This window comes from Geotrypetes seraphini, chromosome 2 (assembly GCF_902459505.1).
Source record: "Geotrypetes seraphini chromosome 2, aGeoSer1.1, whole genome shotgun sequence".
Classification (NCBI taxonomy): domain Eukaryota; kingdom Metazoa; phylum Chordata; class Amphibia; order Gymnophiona; family Dermophiidae; genus Geotrypetes; species Geotrypetes seraphini.
This window is the reverse complement of record NC_047085.1, coordinates 158,163,757-158,190,790: the sequence shown is the minus strand read 5'-3', so window position 1 is coordinate 158,190,790 and position 27,034 is coordinate 158,163,757. Positions and strand designations below refer to the sequence as shown.

At 43.7% G+C, this 27,034-nt stretch overlaps 2 protein-coding genes across 8 annotated transcripts in view; both read left to right on the top strand.

Moving 5' to 3' along the window:
* The window catches only part of CEP76 (centrosomal protein 76), a 105,259-nt gene extending 94,379 nt beyond the window's left edge, over window positions 1-10,880 (top strand). For 4 of the 5 annotated variants that reach the window (XM_033934121.1, XM_033934122.1, XM_033934124.1 and 1 more), the window contains one exon: window positions 765-2,464. In XM_033934121.1, coding sequence (XP_033790012.1) covers window positions 765-903 — 139 coding nt within the window. In that variant the 3' untranslated portion in view covers window positions 904-2,464. Of the gene's footprint in view, window positions 1-764; window positions 2,465-10,830 lie in introns of those variants that run through there. The other variant, XM_033934120.1, reaches the window with a different exon arrangement.
* Window positions 10,881-14,864: 3,984 nt separating this feature from the next.
* The window catches only part of SPIRE1 (spire type actin nucleation factor 1), a 297,110-nt gene continuing 284,940 nt past the window's right edge, over window positions 14,865-27,034 (top strand). For 2 of the 3 annotated variants that reach the window (XM_033934119.1, XM_033934117.1), the window contains exon 1: window positions 14,866-15,509. In XM_033934119.1, the coding sequence (XP_033790010.1) occupies window positions 15,188-15,509 (322 nt within the window). In that variant the 5' untranslated portion in view covers window positions 14,866-15,187. Of the gene's footprint in view, window positions 15,510-27,034 lie in introns of all 3 variants that reach the window. The other variant, XM_033934118.1, reaches the window with a different exon arrangement.

Below are 27,034 nucleotides of genomic sequence, written 5' to 3'. Positions count from 1 at the left end.
GTAGAAAGGGGTAACATGGTCCCATTTTTTCAAGCCGAATATAAGGCGGACAGCGGTGTTTTGGATCATTCTGAGTCTTCTGGTGTTTTTCTTCGTGGAGCTCAGGTAAATGATATTACAATAGTCTAGTATGCTAAGAATGGAGGATTGGACTAGAAGGCGGAATGACGTGTCGTCGAAATATTTTTTTATGGTGCGTAATTTCCAGAGCGCCAAAAAGCTTTTCCTGACTGTATTGTCGGTGTGCTTCTCCAGGGTTAGGTGTTTGTCCAGTGTGACTCCTAGTATTTTTAGGGATTGTTCGAGGGGAAAGGTCGATCCTTTTACTTGAATTTTTTTTACTCAAAAAAAAAAAGTCTAAAAAGTGGCCTAAATGGGTACTTGGACGATCAAAAAGCCTGATCGTCCAAGTACCCATAATCAAAGCTGGATTTAGACGAATCTAAAACCAGCTGGAATCTGGAACCATGACTCTAGGTGGTAGGAGTGGTGATTATAAGTTGGGGAAAACCCTGGGTCATTGTAAATGAAGACTCATGGTTCCAGATTCCAGTCCTGGTTCTGATTGAGTTTAATGCCTGAAGAAAATCCCCTCCCCTGGATCCCAGAAAAGCTTGTTTGAATATTTTTATTGTAATTTTTGTATTATATAGATATTAATGTAAAGCATATAATTAAAACTGGATAAAAATTCTTAGTGGCAGTGATTTTATTTCTTGATTACAGGGTGAATATTTAGTTACATATGTTGGTTTTCTCCTTAGGTCTTCTTTCTGTGAAGAAATCATATGTTGTCGTGGAGATCAAATGCGCCTTGCAGTTCGTGTGCGAGCATTTCCATATCCAGAGTCTGCCTGTGCTGTGTGGATTATGTTTGCCTGCAAATACCGCTCCGTGGTATAATACAAATGTGGAGCTTTGCAGAACATTTGAGAGGTCAGAGCAGTGGATGCCTCAGAAATGGTCTACTGAAAGGCACAATGATTAGTTTCTAGAACTGTCTCAATGGATTGGATCATTTGATTCTAAATGTACATGTAAGGACTCTGGTCCTCTTTTTAAAGTCTGTATCCAGAGAATCATTAAATGGAAGGGGAAGGATGGAAGGAGGATTAAGTCATTCCAGGACCCTACATTCTTTCTCCTTACACTATCTGCCATCACTTACCCCAACAAAATATAATCCAGTCCTCAATGTGGCTGAGTAAAACAAAATCTCTACTAGGTATTCCAAGTTTTATTTAAAATTTGATTAAACGCCTATCCAAAATTCTAGGCAATAAATGGTAAAATAAAGGGGAGGACAAATTTAAAAACAATATTAAAGAATAAGAAAAAAAAACTGTTAGAAGTTTTTTTAACTCAGGCACTCAAAGCTAGTTTCCTTTTCTTCTCTCTTCTTGGAAATGGAGACTCATTCTTCCAGGTGCTGATCTAAGAGCATTTTTAATCAGATAAACTTCCGTACTTCTGAGTAGTCTCGTATGTATTTTGCATCAGATTCGTGGCCTGGAAAACATCTCTCAAAATCCTAACATCCATCTAACTCCTTCCTCTTTTTTACTTCTCCAAGTTCTTTGAACACAAGATGGGCTGACACATTCACCAAACCTCTTTTTTTGTTTTTTTTTTGGTTCCCTGAGCCACCCGTGCTAGTGGGATTGAAAATTAACTCATTACTTTTCACTAGAAGAAACCCTAGTACTCCAGTCACTCTGACCTTGAGTATTGATGCTACTCAGGTGGGTTTCAGAACTGGACAAAACTCCTCTCCCAAACTCTTTGGGAAGCTTCTTCACACCAATAATCTTTAGAGAATCTGGCCACTCATATCTTGTCACCTGGATGGAAAAGAAGGCAAACTATTTTTCCTTTGTCATTAGGCCAGGTGTTCTCAGCCTTTACCTTGAAACACAGTCAATCAGGCTTTCAGGATGCCCACAATGAATATGCATGGGATAAATTTGCATGTACTACCTGCATTATATGCAAATCTATCTCATGCATATTCATTGTAGATAACCTAAACAAGCTGACTGCCTGAGTGTGTATTGAGTATTGGACTGAAAACAAAGTGGCAGATCTCTTTAGTGCTTGTTACCTGGCTTCTCATGATTTAGGCATTCATCTTGCCAGAGCCCTAACCCTTCTAGACATTTGACACAAAAGAAGCAAAATATATTAGGAGATTATCTACTGGCTAATGATGTCATCAAAACTTCCATATTTCAGCTAATGGCATTTCCCGACTACTTGTAATGTATAAAGTGCTACTCTTTTGGTATACCCTGAACCCAAAAGCCTTCACAAATTAATCTTTAAGGCCATATTCATTATAGATGATAATTAGTATGGGATTGTTACTGGTTTTTACATGTATTGAAATTTAAAGGGTTATTATCTCATGTTTATGAAGTAATAAACAGCATGGGGCTCATAATAAAAAAAAAAAAAAGTCTAAAAAGTGGCCTAAATGGGTACTTGGACGATCAAAAAGCCTGATTGTCCAAGTACCCATAATCAAAGCTGGATTTAGACGTATCTAAAACCAGCTTAGGCCTTTCCCCTGCCTCTAAACGCACAGAGAGAAAAGAGGTGTTTTTAGAGGAGGGGAAAGGGCGAGCGGGAGGTGGACTGACCTACACCTAGGCGTGCAGCAGGTATAACCAAAACTTTAGGCAGGTTGCCTATTCGGCACTTATACGTTTTGACTTAGACCAAGTCAAAACAGGTATAAGTGCCGAAAAGGGGCTGCGGAGCTGATCGTGGCTGCTGCGATCAGCTCAGCAGCCCCAGCAACCTGCCTACCCTCTACAGCAATGATCACGGCAGGAGAGATGGCTCATCTCCCCTGCCCTGATTCACCCTTCTCCCCCTCCCCTGACAACGATCAGGGCAGGAGGGAGCCCAAGCCTTCCTGCCTCGGCCACCCCCGAACTCCCCAACAGGATCGGGGCAGGAGAGAGCCCAAGCCCTCCTGCCCTGGCCACCCCCGAACCCCCCAACAGGATCGGGCAGGAGGGAGCCCAAGTCCTCGATGCAAGGGCCCCCCCCCCCCCCCCCGCTGACCCCATGAACCCCCACCCCCTGTACCGGGTTGGGCCCATGTGCCTAAGGCCCCGCCCACAGGAGGGGCCTAAGCCTACTGGGCCTATTCCGGTTGGCCCAGGCGTCTCAGGCCCCACCTGTGGGCGGAATTTGAGCCGCCTGGGCCAATCAGATTCTAAAGCCAGCCATTCAATGGATGGCTGGCCTGTCGGATGGACGGGCTTGGCACCCGTCCGTCCGACCAACGTTATTGAAGGTACAGGGGATGGGGGGGTCAGCGGGGGGGGGGCGATTGGGGTTCGGGGGAGGCCCTTGTGTCGAGGGCAGGAGGGCTTGGGCTCCCTTCTGCCCCGATCCTGTCGGGGAGTTCGGGGGTGCCCAGGGTAGGAGGGCTTGGGCTCCCTCCTGCCCCGATCCTGTGGGGGAGTTTGGGGGTGGCTGGGGAGGAGGGCTTGGGCTCTCTCTTGCCCCGATGTCATGGGGGTGTGTGGATTCTGTAATCGGTGTTGTTTTTAACAGACACCAGTTACAGAATTCAGCTTTTAGGTGAAGGACTAGCTCCTCCGCCTAAAAGCCCTTGTTTTGGACGTTTGGGGCTTAGGCTTTTTTTAGATTGATTATATGGTATAAGTTTAGACGTAGTGGTGGTCTGGGCATTTAAACAGCTGAACGTAGAGGCAGGCCATTATCAAAAAAACCCTCCTTTTGGACAGTTTTTTTTTTTGATAATGGACATTTTCCCTGCTTCTACTTTCAACGTTTAAGACCTTAGGCCAAAAGGGGACTTAGACGTTTTTTTTTATTATACCCCTCCACGCGTTTTGGGTGTCAATAATACTTGTAATGCACAATGGCTGTGTTTTGTGGAGGACCATAGTTTCTTGTTAATCTGAGTGTAAGTAAGTATCGTGATATTTTTATATACGCTATTTAAAATAATTAAGGAACACAAAAGTTTATGTACAAAGGTGTGAATAAAGAGTGTATATTTTATTAAATATTTTGTTTATAGCATTCACTGTAAATATATTGATAAACCATACCCTTTTCCAGTTTAAGCCATGTCTGTTTTAATTTTGCAACTAAATATTATGCACACCTGACTCAAGATCTTGCTATTTATTCCTTCTGGGTTAAATACTGTATAGCATAGCAGATAGAAGCCTGGACATGTCCTTAAATTTGACTGCTTGGCTATATAGGACACACAATATGGCTTTTCTTCCAGCTAGAGTACTTGAATAAATGTTAGTTGATTGCTTGATTTGGGATGTTACCCAGACTCTTTGGGAGTCCATATATAGCCATGCCCAATAAAGCAGGTTTAGATTTTAGTGAACCACCTAATTTTAGCCCGATAGTGAGGATCCCCATCATTGTAAAACTACTAGAATTTTTTTTTTTTTTTAACTACTAGAATTTTTAGTCTTTTCGATTAGCTACCATACTTACTTAAATGTTGTCGATTTACCTTTGCGTTGACTGTTTCTACGTCACACATTTGGCTTGAGTATCTTATCAACACAGGCGTTTATTTTATACCTTTTTTTGCGGTTTATTTCATACCTTATCCACCATGGACCCTTGAAGAAGGCATGTTCTCCGAAACAAGGACCGTGTTGGGTCCCTTGGTTTGTTATAAGGTGGTATCATTAACTGCATTAAATATTTGGTATAATAAACATTGCCTGCATCGTGTACATATTAGTCTGCAGGTTGTTCTGTTGGCTTTTGCTTGGTGTACTGCAGCCTCTGTTGGATTTTCTTTTGGTTGGTCAATTTACATTCATCACAACATGGTTTCAGAAGCTCTCATAGAACTGAAACATTGCTTATAACTCTTGTTCAAGTTTTCAAAACTTTTTTATGTCAGGGAAGACAAGTAATATACTAGTTGACCCGACAGCTGCTTATGATGCGGAAGATCATGATTTATTGTTGAGTGAAAAGGGTATTACTGGAATTGAAAGGTCACTTGGACACACAAAGTCAGAGGCGTGAAGAAGTACAAGTTTTATTCACAGCATGCATGCTGGACCCCTGAGCTCCAAGCTGGCTCAGAAGTGCCGAAACCAGGAAGTTACAGAGATATTTATTCATTTTTCTGGCTATAAAACTGAATTCTAGAAAAAGCTTTTCACGTGTTACTTTTCTTAACACTCATTGGTTCTAAGCTCACACTAGCAGGTCACTAGCAGGACACCTATCTAACTCTAACAGTTAAATGTACAGAAGGGCAGGGTACATCATGGCTCAAACTCTTATCTATTCAGCTTACAATGTGGTAAGGTAGGGACATACATTTTAGGCAGATGCAGTCAATAGATTATACACTGTTTTCAGCTATGTAGGCCAGAGCAATATTTTAAACAACAGTTAACTATTTCATGACCCTACAGAATTATATTCAGTTGGTTTAGAGACTTTTTTGTTTATAGGCTCCACCTTTTTCTACTAACAAGGTTTCCAGAAGAAAGAATTTATCCTTCATTTTCAACATACTGCCTATAAACAAAAAAGTCTCTAAACCAACTGAATATAACTGGCATCTCTAGCTTCCCAACATGCCCTCTGTTCTAAGGAGAGCAAGACTTTATGCATATTTTTTTGCAATCAACCTGCCTTACATGAACCCCACCTAAGCCTCATGTAGGAGTCTGGGCAACGCTAAGCGGTTCACCAAAATTTTTGCTAACCATTTAACTTTGGCATTCAACAGAGAAATAGTGCCATAACATAACAAAACATAAAAATCCATTTATATATCGCAATACATTTCAGTTCTAAGCAGTTTACAAAGGAATAAAGTAGACTGTACATGCACAGTAGATTATAAGCTTATTTATAAAATTTATCAAATAAGTGAGTCTTCCAACATCTTTCTAAAAGCCTGATAAGAACTGGTACCTGATATCAACTTACTAAAACTCTTGTCCCAAGAAGCCACTTTGGTAAGCTAAGATTCTCTGGAAAAATCACTTCTAGATACAACATTTTACTGTCTACAGGAAAGATAAACATGGTAAGTTTACACAATGATGGTTTTCTGTCTGCAAATTTGAAATGATCAACAAGATAAATTGACACAAGGCCATAACAATGTTTTATAACAGAAACAGCCCATTTGAAAAAGTATCCTTGCTACAATTGTAAGCCAATGCAGCAAATTTTTTCAAATTAAAGATCAATCAGACTGCTGTGTTCTGGATGAGATGTAATCTGTTAATCTTTTTATGAGAAGCTAAGTAAATAATATTACAGTAGTCTAAGAGACTTAGAATCAGTCTAAATGCTGAAAAGTTAAAATAGGATTTATTTGTCCAAAAAGTTTCCATAACTTGAAATAACTTTTCTTAGCTAAAGCATTAATTTGTGCATCAAAAGACAAGTTGTGATCCAAAAGGACTTCCTCAGGTTTCTCTTAAAGAAATTGCAGACAATTCAAAACATTAGTTGCTCAGAAGTACAACCATGTCACTCCATTGTTTAGAGAATATCATTGGCTTCCTCTAAAATATAGGCTGATGCACAAACTTTGGCATTTAAAGTACTAAACAGTGAACAGCCTGATTACCTTGCAAAAATGTTTAGATTAAAATCGACACGAAATTCTGCCTTCTTTGCATCAGTTCCATATTTATGGAATTCCCTGACAAATGAACTGCATTGTGAGCCTACATATTCAAAATTTAGAGCCTCCTTAAAAACTTATTCGGATTGGCATTTTCTTCTTAATTTTAATGATTTTAAATTTTTATATTTTTAATCTTACAGTTTGATTCCTGGCTATGGATCACGCAGCAACTAAATGACTTTTTTATTTTCTCTATTATCTGTCCTATAAATATTGGCATTCTTTTCCTTTAAATTGTTATACACGGCACTGATGACGTAAAGAGCAGTATATAAATACTAATAAACATAGGATTAATAATCCCATTCAATGTTAATGTATCCTCTTTGATTTTGTTAAATAGTGAGCATGGGGCATTGACGCCATTTGTGAAAGCTTCAGGTTTGAAAATAATTCTACATGCAAAATGACACCAGCGCAAGGTTTTAAAATTATAACCAGGATTTATTGAATTATTGGTTCTATTTTCCCATTATTAGATCAAAAGAACAGCATAATTGCTTACGTTGCGCTCATGGGAGATCATCATCGTGGCCAAAGACTGGCCTTCTCACAATGGTCTCGTCTTTCTATCTCATTACAGTCTATTATATAACTTTTGGTTTAGTGACATCATCAAGTTTGACGACCAATAACATTTCTATGGGTGGTCTTAAAGTTTAGACAAAGAAACATTCCTCCATGTTTAAAAGTTATACAAAGTTTCAGATGATTTCTGAATTAACATTAACATTCAAAAGAATTCACAATTATTAACATGGTAAATTCTCAGTCCTTCCATGCTGACAAGTTCTGAGCCTTAAAGGAAAAAAAACTCCTAAGCTGACAGATTCAAATTGCACAGCCTTACACAGAAATCTTACTCAGGAGAAAAAGGGGGGGTTAAATCCCCCTCTCCTCTTCCTGAAGCATGGGCTTCCAATGCCCCCCTTCTCCCTATTCTTGAGACTGACTCTAATCACTTCCAGATGTTGTGCTCAAGATTTTTTCTTAATGTTTCTGCTTATAAAACCATTTATATTTCCACATATCACATCCATGGGCCCCAAACATTCATAATTTCATTCATATCTTGGCCATTCATACTTCATACATTTTATATCTCAGTTTGGAATATGGAATCTAATATGCTTTTCCTAACTAGCCTGAGCACATCTGTTAACAATTAGAACCACGAGGCTAAAGGCGGGAAGCTGAACAAAGAACAGAAACTATTCACTGGCACAAGATGCTGGCCTAAGACAGGACAGTTATAGCACATACAAAAGAACCTAAAACTGGACTCCATGTAATCATGATTTCCACCATGATTTAGCTCAACAGCAAAGTACACAAGAAAACACCATTCTTTTCCTTATATTAATCTTTAGTGTGTTTTTTTTCTTCTGGCCTTAGCTACATTATATTTAAATGTTTTATTCACCTGTTTTTCCGTACGCTTCTATTTGGGCGCAGTCCTTAACTAACACAGATGTTTGTCTAACTAGAATTACCCAGAATCATACGAAAAACTGGCGCTACAAAAATACTGCACTATCATGCTTCTGACATCCATCTCAATATCGTCCCATAAACAGCACGCTAGCCACGACAATAGTGAGGCTAGAAAAAAAATCTATCATCCATGATTCCACAGTCTGCATTATTGTTAGAATTTGCAAAGTATCTGATAATAATGGAGTAATGGGAACAATAGTTATATCAACTGTATAACTGTAGAATCTAATTCTAAAGGAAGCTAATCTGCTTCCTAATGCAGCTAAATAAGTATTAAAAAGCGCTGGAGAAAGTAGAGAACTCTGGGAGACTCCACATGAATTTTTCCATTTTCCATTTATGTGAATATGTAAAACAAACCTGATAGGTACAATAATTCAAGAAACCGCTAAATCGGCCAGGTTTGGGTAAAACCAATACTTGAGCTATATTCAAATCGTCCAATAATGCCTCTGCCCAAACCATTACGTTAAAGGCCCAAGACCGAGGTCCCACCACTTCTCCCCCAACAACTTATAAAATTAATTGCGGAACCCATCTTCCCCCGGCGCCTTCAACAAGGGGCTCTGTAAAATTGCCAAGTAAACCTCTGGGGTAATGGGGGCCTCTAGTGCTGTTTTCTCCTCCAAATTTACCCTAAGATGCTAGATATTCTGAAGATGTGAGGCATTTCAAACCCTTCTTTTCCAGAGCTGTAACCTCACTTTTATTGTGTTCAATTCTGGTTGCTTTGTCTCAAAAAGCAGGATTTGAAAAGGTTCAAACAAGAGCAACTACAATGATAAAAGGAATAGAACTCCTCTCATATGAGGAAAGGCTTAAAAGGTTATGGCTCTTCAACTTGGAAAAGAAACACCTGAGGGGGGATATGATTGAGATCTACAAATCCTGAGTGGTGTAGAACAGATAAAAAGTGATTATTTTTTCTGTTTCAAAAAGTACAGAGATTAGGGGACACTTGAAATTACATGGAAGAAATACTTTAAACACACAAAATATAATTGGAGTATAGTTATATAAATTTGAATCTTCTGTATATAAATACTTATTCTTCAAAAAAGAAAATTCCTGCCTCTAAAAATATACTAAATAAATATATAAATAAATAATTAATAGTGCTCAGTGATAGCCAATACAAACTCCAAGAGCATGGGACTCTGCCAGTTCAGGCTTATATACATTATAGCACTCCTCCCTTCCTACCTCTAAAACAGTTCAAGCTCAAAAAACAAAAGCTTTAAGTAAGCATCAAAAAAAGAGAGAGAGAGGGTACTTATCTCTGCTAGAGTTGTAAAAGTTGTAAAGAGTCTCGGGCATCTGTTGCTCCAAATCCAAAAAGCGCTTCGTGCCTCAAAACCAAAAAAAGTGTCATTAAAAAAGTCCAAGTCCAGTTTCCAAAACACACACACAATCCAAATCCAATTCCTAAAAGTTCATGTGAAATCTCCTGCTTACTCTTCAGGGCTTCCCATGCTCTTGGAGTTTGTATTGGCTATCACTGACCTGATCGCGGAAACCAACAGTATTGCTCCCCCCGAGGCCACCAGCGCTGCTCCCTCCCTTCACAATCGTCTCCTCCCCATCTAGTGGCTGGCCCTGTCCTTACCCGTGTGCCACCGGAGTTAGAAAGGACCAGTCTGCTGCTGAGCCTTGAGCATCTGCGCATGCTCAAGGCCTTCTGGATCTCGTCCTCACCGAGATTCTCATGAGACTTGAGAGCTCATGAGAATCTCGGAGAGGGTGAGATCCAGAAGGCCTGAGCATGCGCAGATGCTCAAGGCTCAGCAGCAGACCGGCGGCAGGCACTTTCTATCACCGGCGGTGCAGGGGTAAGGACAGGGCCAGTCGGGGAGGGGGGAAGAGGTGATAGCAGCACTGGTGGCCTCGGGTGGAGCATGGGAGTCAGGGTGCGTCCGGTAGGAGTGAGCCAGCACCTGAGAGTCCCAGCAGAGGGGGTAGTGGCATCCGGGGGGGGGGGGGGGCAGCAGCGTCCGGGAGCAGCAGAGCCAACAGTGTCCAGTTGGGCTCTGTGGCGGCGGCGGCGGTGTTTGCTTAGCCAGCACCACCCGCAGTGAGAGGCAGCGAACAGCAGCAGAGTAGGAGAATTGGAGGAGTCGCGTGGATGGGTCTGTGGCAGAGGCAGTGGTGGAGGCGTCCCTAATGGTAATTAAGTTTTTGGGGATGTGGAATGAATTGTTCAAGTTTACACTAACTCTTATGGGAAAAATTGCTTTGATATACGAGTGTTTTGGTTTAAGAGCATGCTTCTGGAAGGTACCACTGTACTTGTAAGTATAGCTGTTTTTTCTGGCTTCTTTTAAACATTGTAGCTCTTTTCTTCTTTGATTTTATTGTAAACTGCTTTGATGTTTTTTTGAGGGGATAGTATATAAGAATCTTAATAAACATAAACTCCTTCCTATTTACAGTCTTCTAAAGAGGTCTCACCAGAGACTTATACAGGGGTATCATCTCCTTTTTCCTACTAGCCATTCCTCTCCCTATGCACTCAAGCATCCTAGCTTTTCCCATCACCTTTTCTACCTGCTTGGCCACTTTAAGCTCATAACATATGATATTTGGCACATCCTATATAATAAAACCCTAGCCGTGCATGCGCACTCTTAACTATGTGCTTCCATGATCCGTAGGTCTGTGGCTGCAGGAGTGCACATGCGCGAGTCCCCAGCCTTACTTCTTCCCAGCACCTACCTATACCCGCCGACAGGACTGGCCGCCAGCGCTGGACTCCCTGCTCTCCACAATATTCGGCTCCTCTCATCAGCCGTACCAACATCACAGAAGACTTCCGACGCAGGCGGGGATCGAGAGGAGCCATGGCGACACCTCGCAGGGTGGGAAGGGAAGCGCCGACATAACACTCCAGTCACTACGTTCTTCGCGGTCCTGACTCCAAACCTGCCGATTCCAGCAGCGTATGCAGCACTCTACACACGCTGCTGCAGGGCCTTCTACTGCCCTGATTTCCTCTGCTGCGTCTCTGATGCACACGCTGCTGGAATCGGCAGGTTTGTCGGGACCGCGGGAAGGGGGGGCAAGGGAAATGCTACTGCTGCACAGGGAAGTGATGTGGGAGGAGAAAATGCTGCTGCTGTGGCTGCTGCACAGGAAAGTGGGGGGGGGATCGAAATGCTGCTGTACAGGGAAGTAGGGTGGGGGGAAATGCTGCTGCACAGGACATGGAGGGGGAGGAAATGCTGCTGCACAGGGAAATGAGGGGGGAAAGAAAGACAGACAGCGGAAGGAAGGCAGACAGAAAGAAAAGAAGAAAGACATAGGGGCAGGGAGAGACAGAAAGACAGACAGAAACAAAGACAGCGGGAGGGAGAGAGACAGAAATAAAGAAAGAAGACAAACATATATTCTAGCACCCGTTAATGTAACGGGCTAAAATACTAGTTTCACAAATATAATACTGTTCATTAAATACCCAAGATAGTAATGATAATTTGTCCAGTTATCCCTTAGCCTTGATTACTGCCTCACATCTTAGCATGCTATCCACAAGTTTTTGGAGATCAATAGGTGTTATGTGGAATCAAGAGTTGATTATTGCTATCAGCTTATGTTTGTTGGATGGTTGCTTTGCTGCCACTGCTCTCTTTAATCTGGCTCAGAGGTTCTTTATGGGGTTGAGAGCTGGGCTGTTTCCTGGCCAGTCCAGCAACTCAACCTTGCTATCTTTGAACCTTGCATGGCATTTTTGGTTGTGTGGCATGGGGCACCATCCTGTTAAAAAAAAGAATGGTCAACTGGTGTCAAAGATGTCTTTGCATGTGCTTGATGGAGCCCAAGGTCCTGTCCTTAGACAATGGACCCACAACATTTCTAGATATGAAGCCCCACACCATCACACTCAGAGGATGCTTCATAGTGGCAGTAGTATACTCTAGCAAGCAGTCCTTGCCCAATTACCAATGAACATAGTGGACATCATCACTGCGAAATATGTAGATTCGGGTCTCATCGCTCCACAACACCTTCTTCCATTGTTCTGTGATCCAGTTGGCATGCTCTTTAGCCCAGTTCAAATGTTTCCAAAGTTGAACTGTGTTGAGAAATGGCTTTTTCCTGGGAATTGTTGCTCATAGCCCTGCTTTCACCGGTCTCCAATGAACTGTCCGGCCTGACATATACACCCCTGTTTCAGCATTTGACTTATTTATATCAGGGGTAGTTGATTTCTGATTCTGTAGAGCCATTCTCACTATCCTTCTATCAATCTGAAGTAATGTAACCTTTTTCCAGCCCCTTCCAGCCTTGTTATTGATAATTCTAGTCTCTTCATAGCGCTTGCACAGTTTCAGTATCCTGGACAGTGGCACACCTTGAACAAGTTTGGCTTCAATCTCTCAGTAACCATAGCCTTCTTTTCTTAAGGCTATGACTGTTGCTCTCTTAGGTGACTAGTCAAGTCCTTTCTACAAAATTTAGATTACAACTGTAATTTTAGTGTACATGTATTTAAATAATTAATATTAATTTAATTAAACCAAAATTAATGAAAAATAGCGATTCAAATTTTGTCATATTGCACAATGGACCTTTAGACAACACCTGAGCATCAAAACAAAACACATATAACAACCTGCTATACTGTATGCACTCACAATCTAAGCAATACATATCAAAAGAAACATGACTGATTGCTTACCTTTTTGATGTCAAATCAGTAAAAGTCATTCCTAACCACAAAATAAACTAAACTAAACTAAAACTTAGCTTTATATACCGGGTCTTCAGCCAGAAAAAAGCTTGACTCGGTTAACAGTAACTAAAAAAAATACTGAAAAAAAAGTAAGTCAGAAAATAAGTTGCAAGATTAAGTGTGTAACTGGAGCAACAGTTGAATAAAGTTCTGTGATCTTGAAAAACTCAAAAGTGTTTTTCACAATTTCGGCCACTAGTGTAGATCCAAAACCTTTTTTCCCTAACAATGGACTTCAGGTTTTGCCCTCTCCCCCCCTCCCCTATTTCTCAGTGTTTTAGGCAGAGCTCTAGCCTTTTTTCACCCATCGCCCTAATAAGTCTAGTTTAAAGCCCTCTTCCTTTAGTTAGCCATTCTGTTGCTGCTTCCTTAATACATGGACACCATTTCTGAGCTGTAGCCCTTGGAAAATCATTCCAGCCACAAGGATGCCAAAATCCCCCTGACGACACCATCCACATAGATATGCATTAATCTCCAAGATGTGAGCTTCTCTGCTTTGGCCCTTTACGTGTCCACAGAGGTGACTGATGACAATACCATCCACACACCTTCCCCCCCTCCAGCTATGAGGTAAATTTTGCTAGTTCAGTGGTGTATTTAGCAATATAATTTGTGCCAACATTGTTGAGCAGCATCAGCTAATGGTTAACAAGTATTGGTAAATTGCGTTTGCTATGTCTTGTTTTGTACCAGGTACTTATCACACCAACTGGAACAAAAATCCCCTTTAGATCTCTGAAATTCAGTAACATTAACTAGTCCACCTAGTCCATCACTGAACCAGTGCCGCTGGACCAACAGAGAGCGCACAGAGGCTGTGCAGTCCCGTGCCACTGTTGCTGGCCCTGATCCGCTCCCTTATCCATAAGGCCAACTCTGTGGGTGCTCGAGCACCCCCAATTAAGTAAAATCTTTTGTGTGTTCAATGTTTTTATTGATTTTTAGAAACAAAGTATAATAAAAAAAGATATATAAACAATATTAGATATGACTAAGGTGCATGCCAATTAATGAAAATCTTTCTTTTGCCAAAACCCTTTCTGGTGAATTTGCTTTGATTTCAATACTCTCAGCGAGCCAAATTTTAATGTTAAAATCATTGGTAATGATTACCATTAAATCCATTTTGACCAACTGGAAACATCCAGATAAACTTTCATTTACTGCTTGGTGGAATCTGGTCTGTACATTGTTGCACTATGAAGGTATTACAGACTAATTTTACAATCTTGACCGTGCTTACTGTTATTGTAGAATGGAATGCCTTTCAACATGTGTAAAATGTACATGTGTTATATATATATCCAATAGCACAGACGTATGTCCAGGGAAGGGTAATTTCCATTGGCTGTAGCATCCCCTTGTCACTTTGAAAATCTGGGTCCTATGCCCCGTCTGTACCGAGCAAATTTTGAAAAAAAGTCACTCTGTAAGGTTCAAATGAATTAACCGAAATGTCATTTATGTAAACGCCTAATCGAACTCTGCTCAGAGACATGAAGGCAGATGATACCTCTCCGCCTTACCACTCAATCATCGCAGTGTTCAATACGGAGTTTAAATTGTTACTAGTGGTCATTCATTGTACTTTCACAAGCTGCTAGAGCTATTGATGACTTAAAGATGTACTGAAATTTATGAGACTTAGCTTTAAAATTCACTGGTTCCGACGTTTCGGTACTGCTTCAGGGAACCGACATTAAGTTTAAATTCAGTTTCGAACTTGGGGTGTAGTCTCTGAAAAGAGGAATTAGATTATTGTAATTCTTTTTAATTCTTTATTAAACAAATATTTAAAATCACCGCTACTATTATTCTACTTCAAACTAATCTTGGCTAAAATGAAGGCAGGGACTCACCAGTAACTATGAAAACGATAACATATCCGCCAAAGATTGACTTCTTCTTACTGCTCCAACAGCAAGGGCTTGCTTGCATTTGGCGCAGCGCGGCGCTGCGAGCCTGGGAGTGAGGCGGGAGCCGGAAGAGAGGAGGGGCGAGGTGCTAGGAGGCTGCTCTTCGCCGGCTTGCTGGGACGCGGGGGCGCGCGCACGCGCGCGTTTTTCTCTTTCTTCATTGTGACGAGAGAACGGCGGCTGAGCTCGCGCTCCCTCGTTGTGACGGCGCTGCGGCTCTTCCACTTGGCGACGAGAGGGGCGGAGGGCAGCTCAGGGGATGCTCTCGCCGTCCATCTGCCACCGGAGCCCGCGGGGGAGCATGCCCGTGCAGCAGAGAACGTCGGCGGGGCGTTGAGAATCGGGCAGCCGGCTCTGGCCATGGCTTACACCGCCCGGGCGCCTCGGGACACCGAAAGAGTGGCGGTTCTAGCGGGCGGCTCGAAGACAGGCGCTGCTGCTGGCGGACGCGAAGAAGAAGCGGCCGCGGGGGCCCCGGGGGAGGAGGACGCGCTGTCTCTGGAAGAGATTCTGCGGCTCTATAACCAGCCCATCAACGAGGAGCAGGCTTGGGCTGTGTGCTACCAGTGCTGCGGGGCCCTGAGCGCCCCTGGGGGGCAGCGGCGAAGCCGGAGGCTGTTGGGGGCGGCAGATATCCGCATCCGACGGGATGGCACTGTCTGCACCGGAACCCCCGCTGCAGGTGAGTTGCCTGCCTGTGTCTGTATGTGCGCGCCTGCCTCACGGCGAGCAGGATTTGCACGCTGGGGATCTATATTGTACCCACCATTCCCTGTACTGTAGCTAGTACTATACACATAAGCGTCTGCATGGTCCTCCTCAGAATAAATAAAATCGACGCCCTGTTCTTAATGGCAAATGGCTTTGGCATTAATCACTGGACTGGTTGCGGTTGATCGCAACAGGATGTCCGGCCGCTTGCTGTTGGGACTGAGGGGAGGTGTGCTGCGGAGAGACCTATTGGATTAGGATGATCAGCATGGAAGGATGCTCAGAAGAGGGCAGTTGCTCGTGGCCTGGAGATGAAAACGCGGACTGGTTCAGATCTGCTACTGTCTCGGAACCGGTTCGCTTTGGTTCTTTTCCTGGGCACGATGCAGTGATGCAGGGAGATCCGCCAAATGTAATTTAGCATCTCTGGAAGAATGGGCAGGCGTACACAAAACAATAGCCTTGAGATTGTAAGAAGAGACATGATAAATACATTGGTAACAGGATTGTACAGTCGGAAGTAGAGGGAGAGCTTGAGGATTGTAGGTAAAGCAAAAGATATAAATGTAGGCACTTTTATTTTTATCTGAATCAAACCAAAACAGTAAATAGCGGTGTGTCTTGGAGCATGTGCAGTATAAATATGTTAAAAATATTTATGTTGATAGTCATATGTTTCATACTTCTTTAAGTGTTATTGTTTAGCTTATTGCAGAGCTAATACTTATTGTCCAATGTATCTTTTAAAATCTGGTTTCTTATAAGGACACTGGTTTTAAAAATCGTGTCTCCCTGTTTCTCTTTTGGATGTGCACCAATAGATTTTGTTATGTTTTATTTTGGGCTTGACAGTCTCAAGATGCTTCTTTAGAAATGTCCTTTATTGTGCTATGGTGCCAAGAGCCTTCACTAATAGCATAAGCAATGCCTTTACTAGGCCAGACCAGTGGAGCTGTCTTTCATTGTGGCCAGTTCCAGATCAATAGCAAGGGTACAGGGATCTCAAAGTCCCTCCTTGAGGGCCGCAATCCAGTCGGGTTTTCAGGATTTCCCCAATGAATATGCATTGAAAGCAGTACATGCACAAAGATCTCATGCATATTCATTGGGGAAATCCTGAAAACTCGACTGGATTGCGACCCTCAAGGAGGGACTTTGAGACCCCTGGAACAGGTGCTAAAGGGTAAGCTCATTTCTTTTGTCACTTAGGCCTCCTTTTACGAAACTGCGATAGCAGTTTCTAGTACAGGGAGCCACGCTGAATGGCCCACGCTGCTCACGACCCTCATTGAGTTCCCACACTAGAAACTGCTATCGTAAAAGAGGTGGGTTAGGGCTTCTTCTATTAAACTATGAGTGTGGGAAGCAGAGTGTGCCATTCAGTGCATCTCTCTGTGCTAAAAACTGCTAGCGCAGTTTAATAGAAGAGGGGATTAGTTGTACTATTAAACATGGCCCATTCTGGAAATAAATTCCAAAAGTTAGGACCCAATATTCAAAATGATGTGACAGAGCAGGAGAGATTCCTATAACATTACTTAACTTATGAATCATTATCCTAATTTCTGCTTTGGTTATCAGATGGGATCTCCCTTCCTTTTGTATTTCCCCTATATGGCTCTCTTTCCTTTTTTATAATGTAATTCTTTACCTTAATACTATCGTTACCAGTAGGTCCTGTATGTTTTAATGTAGGGTACACTATTTTATTTTTTATTATGTACAAACCGCTTAGAAGACTGTTAGGTGGTATACAAATTTTTATTAAACTTGAAACTTGAACTTGAGGGGAAGTACAGTAGTAAGGTTTTACTAGGGGATATTCAGCAGCTCTTACCCGGGTAGTGCCACTAAATATCCTCTCTAACCACCACAACAACACTGTTTGGGATAGACTCTGGGTGGACCTGGGAGTTAAGCAAATATTGGTGATATCCAGTGCCAGTGCCTGCATAGCTAACCAGGATAGTAGGACTGCATAAATAGCGGTTCTATATTTACCCTGTTAGCTATTAGATATGGCACTGGATATCAACCATATACAGTGCATCATTTTCAGCTACTACTGCTGACTTGCATATTCAGTACTGGTGCCTGAATGTGTGACCTGGAACTGAATATTCAGGTCTAAATTAACCAGGGGTGGTCAGCCTTTATAAAAACATTCTTAAGAGTGGGGGAGCAGTTGGAGCTGACTGTGTTCACATCAAGCTCCTATCAAACACCAGTGTTCAGTGTATGTCGATGCACTGGTCCTCAGTTTTATTTCAAACTCCTTCCATTGTATTTTGTTTGCGGAAAGGAAAATGTTAACTCTCTTTATATTACAAATGGTTCTCCTTGTGTTCTGTGATATGTGCTGCATTTATATTTACATCTCACCCTCCTCCTGGACAATGAAAGTAAAGCAGCCTACAGCAGCTTGCCTCAACTGGACCACTGAAAGATATCAGAACCAGAAAGTGCAAAGAGCATAATTGCTCTCTCCAAGTTGAGATTTATTTTAACTACATAACGATTTTAAGATTATATTCTATGAAACTAAAATCTGCTATCAACCCCCCTCAGCATCAAGTCTCCATAGCGAAATTCACACATAAGTGTAAAGTACAGTCATTTGTTTCTCAACTGCTTAAAAAGCTTTGATTATCCCAGGCCTGAGCAGAAAACTGGTTTCTGATGGTTTAGCCTGCATGTATTTTAGCAGTGGATTATCAAAACGGCTTATCTCTGTTTTTAGCAAGCTTTCTAGCAGTCTCTGAAATGAGCACTCTTGTGGATTCTTCAAAATCGCTGAGCCATTCTTCAAGAGCAGCATTGGCTTTTGGTGACAAAAATCAGCGACTGGTCCAGGGGTGCAGTCAGGGCACTATTTAAAACCCTGGCAGCGGGAGAGATGCCCACTCTCACCCACTGCCTAGCAAACCCCCCCCCCCCCTCTGCAGCAGGAGAGATTCCCACTCTCTCTCGCTGCCAAGCATCCCCCCCTAGCAATGGGAGAGATGCCCATTTCTGCTGCCAAGTGAACCCCCCTTTGCAACGGGAGAGATGCCTAGTCTCTCCCACTGCCACACAACACCCGCCTGCCTCGGACACCCGACACCCTCTCCCCCTTACCTTGATTTAGATGGCTGACCAGAAGGATGCGTACTCTTGTCTGGCCAGCTGGCCTGCCTCTTCAAAATGGGCCTTCCCCTCTGCATGCTAGGATGGCACCGGGGAGGAGCCTGATTGGCCCAGGTTGTTTAAGTCCCCTTCCATAGGATGCACCGGGAAGGGGCCTAAGGCTCTGATTGGCCCAGGTCATTTAAGACTCCTCCTATGAGAGGGGCCTTAAGTGTCTGGGCCAATCAAAGCCTTAGGCTCCTTGCTGATGCATCTGGGGAGGGGCCTGAAGGCTCTGATTGGTCCAGATGCGTAAGGCACCTCCCATAGGATGGGGCCTTAAAAGACTTTGGTCAATCAGAGCCTTAGTCCCCTCCTCAGTGCATCCCAGGATGCACCGGGGAGGGGAAGGCCCATTTTGAAGAGGCGGGCCAGCTGTCTGGAGAGAGTAGGCATCCCTTTGGTCAGCCATCTAAATCAGGGTATCCGAGGCAGGGGGGTGTTGTGTGGCAGTGGGAGAGAGTAGGCATCTCTCCTGCTGCAAAGGGGACTGGGTGCCGGGCGTTGGAGGCAGGGGGGGGTTTGCTTGTCAGCGGGGAGAGAGTGACCATCTCTCTTGCTTCGGGGGGGGGGGCGTGTTTTCATGTCAGCAGGAGAGAGTGGCCATCTCTCCCGCTACTGGGGGGAGGTATTGGTTGGCAACGGGAGAGATTGAACAAGGGCTGCCAGAATCCCCAATTAAGTTCTTCAGGGCAGCTCTGGCTTCTATCCAGGGAAATGAATAGAAGCCAGAGGCCATTTCAGTGACTTCAAAATCAATCTAATGCTGCAAGACAACGCTATTCTAATCACAGGAGACGGAAGACAAAGATACCTTAGAGCTTCTCTTTCCTGGAAGATGTAGATCTAGAGATCCTATCCTTCCAAAAAAAAAAACAACAAACCCAACCTATAATAAAGATCACCAACTAGACTTTATAATAAGTAATAGAAAAGGGAAAAACAACCTAAAGATCATAGCAAAAATGTAGACACCCGTAATATGGTCAGACTACTTCCTAGCAAGAACACCAAAATAAGACAATAAAAGACAACAGAAATTACCAAAGAAATAAAAAGCAGAATAGACAATATTGTATTTTGGCCAAGAAATAGATGAAGAACTCCACAACCAAGAAAAAACCCCAGCCATGTATATTTGTCTCTCCAAAATTTCTCTCTACAGCTTCTCTCATCTCATTCCCTTCTCTACTTCTCACCCTTTTTTCATCTTCATGTCTTTCCACCAAGACCCCCTTTACCCTCAGCCCCTCTTTTCCCATTGCCACACAACTCCCCTTCTGTCTGCAGTTCGTGTGCCTGCTCTTCTTCCTCTCTCCTAGATCAGGTCTTCTGCTAGCAACCTTCCCCCACAGCCCATGCTCTCCTTAAATTCTCACCCTTATAGGTTTACCAGATTTTTGTTGGACAAAAAGAGGATGTTCATCCCCATCCTGTCTGGCCCACAGCCCCGCCCCATCCTGCCCACAACCTTGCCTCGTTCTATCCCTCCAACCCTGGCCCCAAAGAAACCTTGTCCCTTTGGGCTGCATCTGGAGGGCATTCGTGTATGCGCTGTGGTGACATCACCGTGTTGCATCCGCTTTATTAACGATAATGTGGCCATCTATAATAATTCTGCAAGTTGTCAAAGGGAAATCAAGTGGTCATAACAATGTAAACAAACCAACATTTTAAACTCACATCTTCATTAAAACTGACCCTCCCCCTCGCAACTCTCCATACTTGTTCTTTAGGCAGCAGCTGTGCATAAGATGCATGGATCAACATTAGGGTGAAAACAGGGAGATGGTCATGAGGTATATCTACAAGTATACTGCTTGGATCTGCATGTTCATAAACACTTCTCCTTCCATATTTGGGGTTTAGCACTCGCAGCTTCGATTATTCACAGTTTTTATCTTGCTGGCTCCACCCTATCCCCAAATTACATCATCCTGGAGTGCCGAGAAAAAGTTTGGTGCTGTTTTTTCAGCATTTGCTTCAGCGTGGTCTGGCAAACGGCAGCATGCAGAGAGAAAATTTCAGCACTTCAGCGTGGTCGGTCAAATTCCCGCGAATATGGAGGGAGAAGTGTAATTAGTAGGTGCAGTGTGTGGGAGTGAGTGTGTTAGAGGTGTGTGCAGAGTATGTGAGTGAGTGAGTGGATTTGGGTGGGTATGATTGTGAATGTGTGACTGCATGGGTAGTGAATAACTGAGTTTGGTGTGCTGAATAGATAGGAGGTCGTCTCCAAGTTTATAATAAAAGTCTGTGTGTGTGCTTGTCCATAGCTGAGTGGGAATGGGTAGAATGCATGGGTGAAAGATTGATTCCAGAAAGGGGTGTCTACAAGTTTGTGGTTCCGATGTGTGTGATATTTGTAAATGATTGAGTAGCTCAGGGTAGTCTCTGCATGTGTGTGTATATGTGTGTAATTATTACTTTTGAGGTAATTCTGCACTACTGTACACTGTAGAATTCTTCCCAGAGACCAAGAAAACAGCATTGATTTTGTTTTTAAAATTTTTGCATGACGTCTTCCCCACCTTGCCCAGCACATGCCCAGAATTTAGCTCCTCTTTATTTGCCCCTCAATGGACATCCTCTCTCCCACAGGATTCCTGATATGTGACAATATCTTTCTAGTATTTCCCCTTACCCTCTGGAGCACATGTGTCAAACACAAGGTCCGTGGGCTGAATCCAGCCTGCCTGGCCTTTTTATTGGCCCGTGGCAATGCTCCCGAACTTCCCCTTCTCACAGCCCAGCATATCTTCCCTCCTGTGCTGGTCTGTCGCCGTCACGCAGAAAAATCTGCCAGCCTCGGCAGCGATTCAGCAATGTTGTCCGTTGCTCTTCTTCCTGCTTTCCGTCTGGTGTGGTCTACCTGGGCAGAAACAGGAAGTTGTACGTCATTGGAGACAGACCACGGCAGACGAAAAGCAGGAAGGGGAGCCACGTACAACATTGCTGAATTGCCACGGCTGGCAGATTTTTCAGCTTGACGGTGACATTGGACCAGCGTGGTAGAGAACACATGTTGGATTGTGAGAAAAGAGGGACCGACACTGAAGGGAAAGATGCTGGGCTGTGAGGAGAGAGGGACCGGTGCTGGAGAGAAAAATATGCTGGGCTGTGAAGAGAGAGAGATGAAGGGAGAGAGGTTAGATCTGGGATGATGTGGAGGAAGAAGGAAAAAGATGTTTGAAGGGAGAACCATTTGGAAGAGTGGGAGAAATGGTGGACCTGGGAAGAGGGAGGGAGGGAGGCAGCCAGACAGGGGGAGAGATGGGATGGGGGCAGTTGGGAAGAGAAAGGGAAAGAAGTTGAATCTGGAGATGGAAGGGAGGGAGAAATATTAGGCTTGGGGGGTGGAAGGGAGAGAGAAATGCAGCATCTCTTTTTTTTTTTCCCCTTCCATCTCATTGTTCAGCATCAAGGGGGGAGGGAAGAAAAACAACAGAAAAGAGAGGGAGCAAAAGTGGATGGGATTGTGGAAGGGAAGTCAGGGGAGATTTATAGGGAAGAGTCTAAAGAGGATAGCAATTCAAATATTCTTAATCTATCCTCTTTCCCAGCGTCGTCTTCCCCATTTCCCAGCATCTTCTCCCCACTGTCTTTTCCCCAGTTCCCTTCAGGCTGCTTCAGCATCTTCTCCTCTCCATCCCTCCCCAGCACCCTTCGTGCGGTCCAGCAGCTTCCTCCCGCTGGCCAGCTGTGCATCTCCCTCCCTTCCCCTTACCTTCTCTTCATGGCGATTTCTATAAGGCTATGCATTGTATTGCAGCCAGAGCCCTGAAGTTGCATTGCGTTGGCTGCTGGAAAAGTCTCCTCCAATGCAACCGGAAACAGGAAGTTGCGTCAGAGGAGACTTTTCCAGCAGCCACACACAACATGACTTCAGGGCCACGGCTGCAATACAATGCATAACCTTATAGAAATTGCCACAAAGAGAATGTAAGGGAAAGGGAGGGAGATGCACGGCCGGTGGGAGAGTGGGGGCTGCTGGACCCCGCACTCGTTCAGCGCATGTGCTCACTCCTTTAACTGCAGAGACAAGACCATTCACCGCTCCATGGGGCGGTGAATAGCCTTGTCCCCGTGCTCGCGGTGACCTTTTTTTTTTTGTTTCGGGTGGGTAACAATCACCGTGTCATTCTCTACTACAGAGTAAGAGAAGATGGAAAATTGATTGGTAGCTGAAAATTTAAAAAGAAGGAGAAGGATGAGAAAGAGGGCAAGATTTGAGTGGACAGAGGCAGAAAAGAAAAAAAGGAGAAAAGTTGAAAGGGAAAAATCAATATGTTGGAGACGGAGACTGGAGCAAGAGAGAAGAGGAGAAAAAAAATGGACAGCAGACACTGGAAAGAGAATTAGAAGATAGACAAAATCAGAAAGAAACTGGGACTAAAAGCAAAATGATCAGACAACAAAAGGTAGAAAAAATAATTTTATTTTTTATTTTGTGATTACAAGATGTCAGATTTGAAATGTGTATCGTGTCAGAGCTAGTGTTAGACAGCAAGCGTGAACTAGGACCTAAAAGAGAGAAGAAAAGTCTTTTTTATTTTGTATGTAACACATAGCCGGCGTGGGGTTGGAGAGGTTGTAACCCTAAACTTCTACTAAGACTAACCCTCTCCTTTACTAACGCATAGCAAGGATTTTAGCACCGGCAGCAGCAGTAATTGATCCGACGCTCATAGAAGTCCTATGGGCGTCGGAGCAGTTACTGCCACTGCTGGCGCTAAAACCCACGCTATGTGTTAGTAAAGGAGGGGGTAAGTATCTTTATAAAAAATTTGGCCAGCGACTTAGCCTGTGTGTTAGATTTCGGTCCCTTATATGATTTGAGTTTGACACCCCTGCTCTAGAGCCTAATCTATAACAGTGGAAGAGGAGGAAAGCGGCTGCATCTCAGGCCGTATTCTCCTACTCCAGCACTGGTTGCTGACTGAAGTATTTGAACCATAGGACTCTAAAGTTAATGTGGGTAGGTACTAGGAATTGAAGATATTGACACCTGTTCTCATTTGCCTGTGCTGCCTGACTCCAAAGTGAGGGGGTGGGGCATGGCTATGTTTCTGCTCCTATCTTGATGGTTTCATATGTTCACATTTCTAGCTCCATGGGAATATGTGGCACAGTGTGATTGTTTCTGGCTGATTGCCAGTTGCTCTAGTTGCTGTCTCCCACAGTCGGGCATATTTTTAATCTTTCTGCTGCAGTGTCTTGAGGAATTTTGCAATTTAATGAAATTTTGTAAATACAGTACTAGTAAATTTATGTGTGAAAGTATGTTCAAGTAATACCCTGGGGTGTAAGAAGTACTGAGCGTTAAAGAGCAGCTGTGTATAAATAATTATAATGCAGCTGTATATAAATAATTATAATGCATCTTCTGTCCATGGGACTTGGCTTTGTAAAATGCCTGTGGCAGTCTTGTGATGCTGAGTGCAGGCAGAGTTTTTTTTTCCTGGGCAAACTTTCCCACTTTGGAGCTAATTTTTTTAAGCTTTTTTTTTTTTTTGCATGTAAAATGAGTGTTAATTGCAGAAACAGAAGCTTATACAATTGCAAGGCATATTTCCTTTTCTGTAAATGTTTATGATGATGATTGTGGATTTTCCTGAGTTTGTTATATAATTTGTAATAAATGAATAAATAAGAAAAAAAATTGCAAGGCATACTGCCAATGCATAGTGTGTGCATGGTAAAGGGTAAGGATAAGCATTCCTGGTGCAGAGATTGGGTAGAGCTTTATAAAATGGTTTTTCAGATCCATTACACAGGCCAACAACAAAAAAATTTTCTTGGTGCCTTGGGTTTTTTGATGCTGATTCAGAAAATTGCACGGGATAGACCACATCAGCTCTCGTTTCTTAGATATGGTTGAACTTATTAATTTTTTACCGCTATTTAAAAGATCTCTTCTGCAGAATCGGGATGTCATAACAAACTTTCCGGACAAGGAGGAGCAAATGATGTCGGGGGCGATGGAGATACTTCATACCCCTTCCTTGAAGTGGGGAAGACTCCCCGATCTTTTGTAGGGATCCCACGGTGAACCGCTCGATTGTCTGCTGAATTATGGGCAGTAGAACAGTCATGGAGAGATCAGCTTTCACCACTTCTTTGCATTTATGTGGCATAACAGCAGCAGATATCCCAAAAAACCCCAGCAGAACAAAAATGAATGATCCTACAAACGCAGAATCGGTGCTGTCATCTTGGACACTCCCCCCTATACTGGTGTATTTTTATTAATATGTGCATACAGCATGAAATATGTGCATACAGCATGAAACGCTCAACTGCCAGCACCAACATACCAGTTTACTTTTACATAGACACTGTTTGAAAGGCATGTTTAACTGAGTTTGGTTGCCTACTGGCACCTAAAAAATCGGCGCTGGTTCGAGAATCCGGGCCTAAGTATGATTTTTATAAAAGGACAAGAACCTTGTAGAATCATGCTAAGCAGCATTCTAGTTGGTACTGATTTTTTGGGCACTATGGGGCTCATAATCAAAACTTAAACATTTCTACAAATCCGCCCAAGTGGGCACTTAAAAGGCAGGTCATCCAAGTGCCGATAATCCAACCTATTTTTTGGACGTATCCAGGGACTGTTTAGGCCTCTGAATGCCACTGTGTGTCCAGAGGTAAAAAGGGCGTATCTGGTTAAGTGGTTAGGGCAGGATGTGGGCCGGTCTAGACTTGGTCATCCTGCAGGGATAATCAAAGGTTTTATGAGACTTCCTGTACGGAACTTATACATTGTGACTTAGACAATGTAAAAACAGCTATAAGTGCCCAAAAGGTATCCAAAGTGACCAGATAACCACTGCAGAGACAAAGTAACCCCTCCCCCCGCAAAGATCGGAATAAAAACATACATACCTGTCTCCAGAACATCAGCACCTAGTATAGGAAAGCCTAGTAGAGCTGCATACAGATGTCTTAAATAGCCTAAGGGTTGGGTTAGTGAACCATAGAGAGGAGGACCCAGGCCCATAAGCCACTCTAACCACTACATTTATGGTAGAACATCTGCACCCACCAAAATCACCCCAAACCCTATTGTACTGCCATATGGGTACCACCTGCAGCCATAAAGGCTATTGGGGTTGTAGACAGGTGGGTATAGTGGGTTTTTGGGGTGTTCTGTGGAGGCTCAGCATAACCTATAAGAGAATTCTGGTGAGATGTTTATGTTGCACCCTTTATGTGAAGTTTATAGTAGTGCCCTGTAAGGTGTCCCACTGCTCTATTGCCATGTCTGGGTGGCCAGTCCATCACAATGCTGGCCCCTCCCATGTCCAAATGGTCTTATTCTGGGTGTTTGGGAATTGGATGGAATTTTGGTCGAGAATGTGGTATAAAGATAGACATACTGGCAGTCTGGACGAACAATAGCCTGGATGTCCAGATAGATTTAAAAAAAAAAAAAAATTTTAGACGTATTTTTTGAGACCGGGCAATTTTCCACTGCCGACTTTGGGTGTCTAGCGTTATACATCCCAGACTTAGACGTGCCATATTTTTCACTCCATAAGACGCACTTTTTACACCCCCCAAAAAGGGGGTGGAAATAAGGGTGCGTCTTATGGAGCGAATCCCTCCCCCTCCCGTTACCTTATTTAGTTCTTCCGGCGGTCCTTCCCTTCCCTCCGGCTGACTCCCAAACTAACTGCAGCAGTGTCAGAGCGGGTAAAAGGCTTTTCGCGCTTTTGCGTTGTCCCACATCGCTGCGTGAATGGCTGCCTCAGTTCCTCCAGCGGTCTGGTGGTCCTGCCCTTCCCTCCGGCAGATTCCTGAACTAACTACAGCAGCGTCAGAGCGGGTAAAAGGCAGGCATGAGCTTTTCGTGCTCCTGCCTTGTCCCGCGTCACTGCGTGAATGGCTGCCTCAATTCTTGCGAGAACTGAGGCAGCCATTCACGCAGCGACGCAGGACAAGGTAGGCATGAGCTTTTCATGCGGCTACCTTGTCCTGCGTCGTTGCATGAATGGCTGCCTCAGTTCTCACTAGAACTGAGGTAGCCATTCACACAGCGATGCAGGACAAGGCAGGAGCGTGAAAAGCTCGCGCTTGCCTTTTACCCATTCTGATGCTGCTGCAGCTAGTTTGGGAGTCAGCCGGAGGGAAGGGAAGGACCGCTGGACCACCGGAGGAACTAAAATAAGGTACGGGGGGGTATGGGGGAGTGCCCTGCCTGCTTGCTTGCGTCAGGGGATGGGGTGCCCTGCCGGCTTGCCTCGGGGGGGGGGGGGGCCCTTGCCTGTCAGTCACTAGGCCACTAGGCCTGCCTGCCCTGCCCCTGCCTACCACTAGACCACCAGAGGG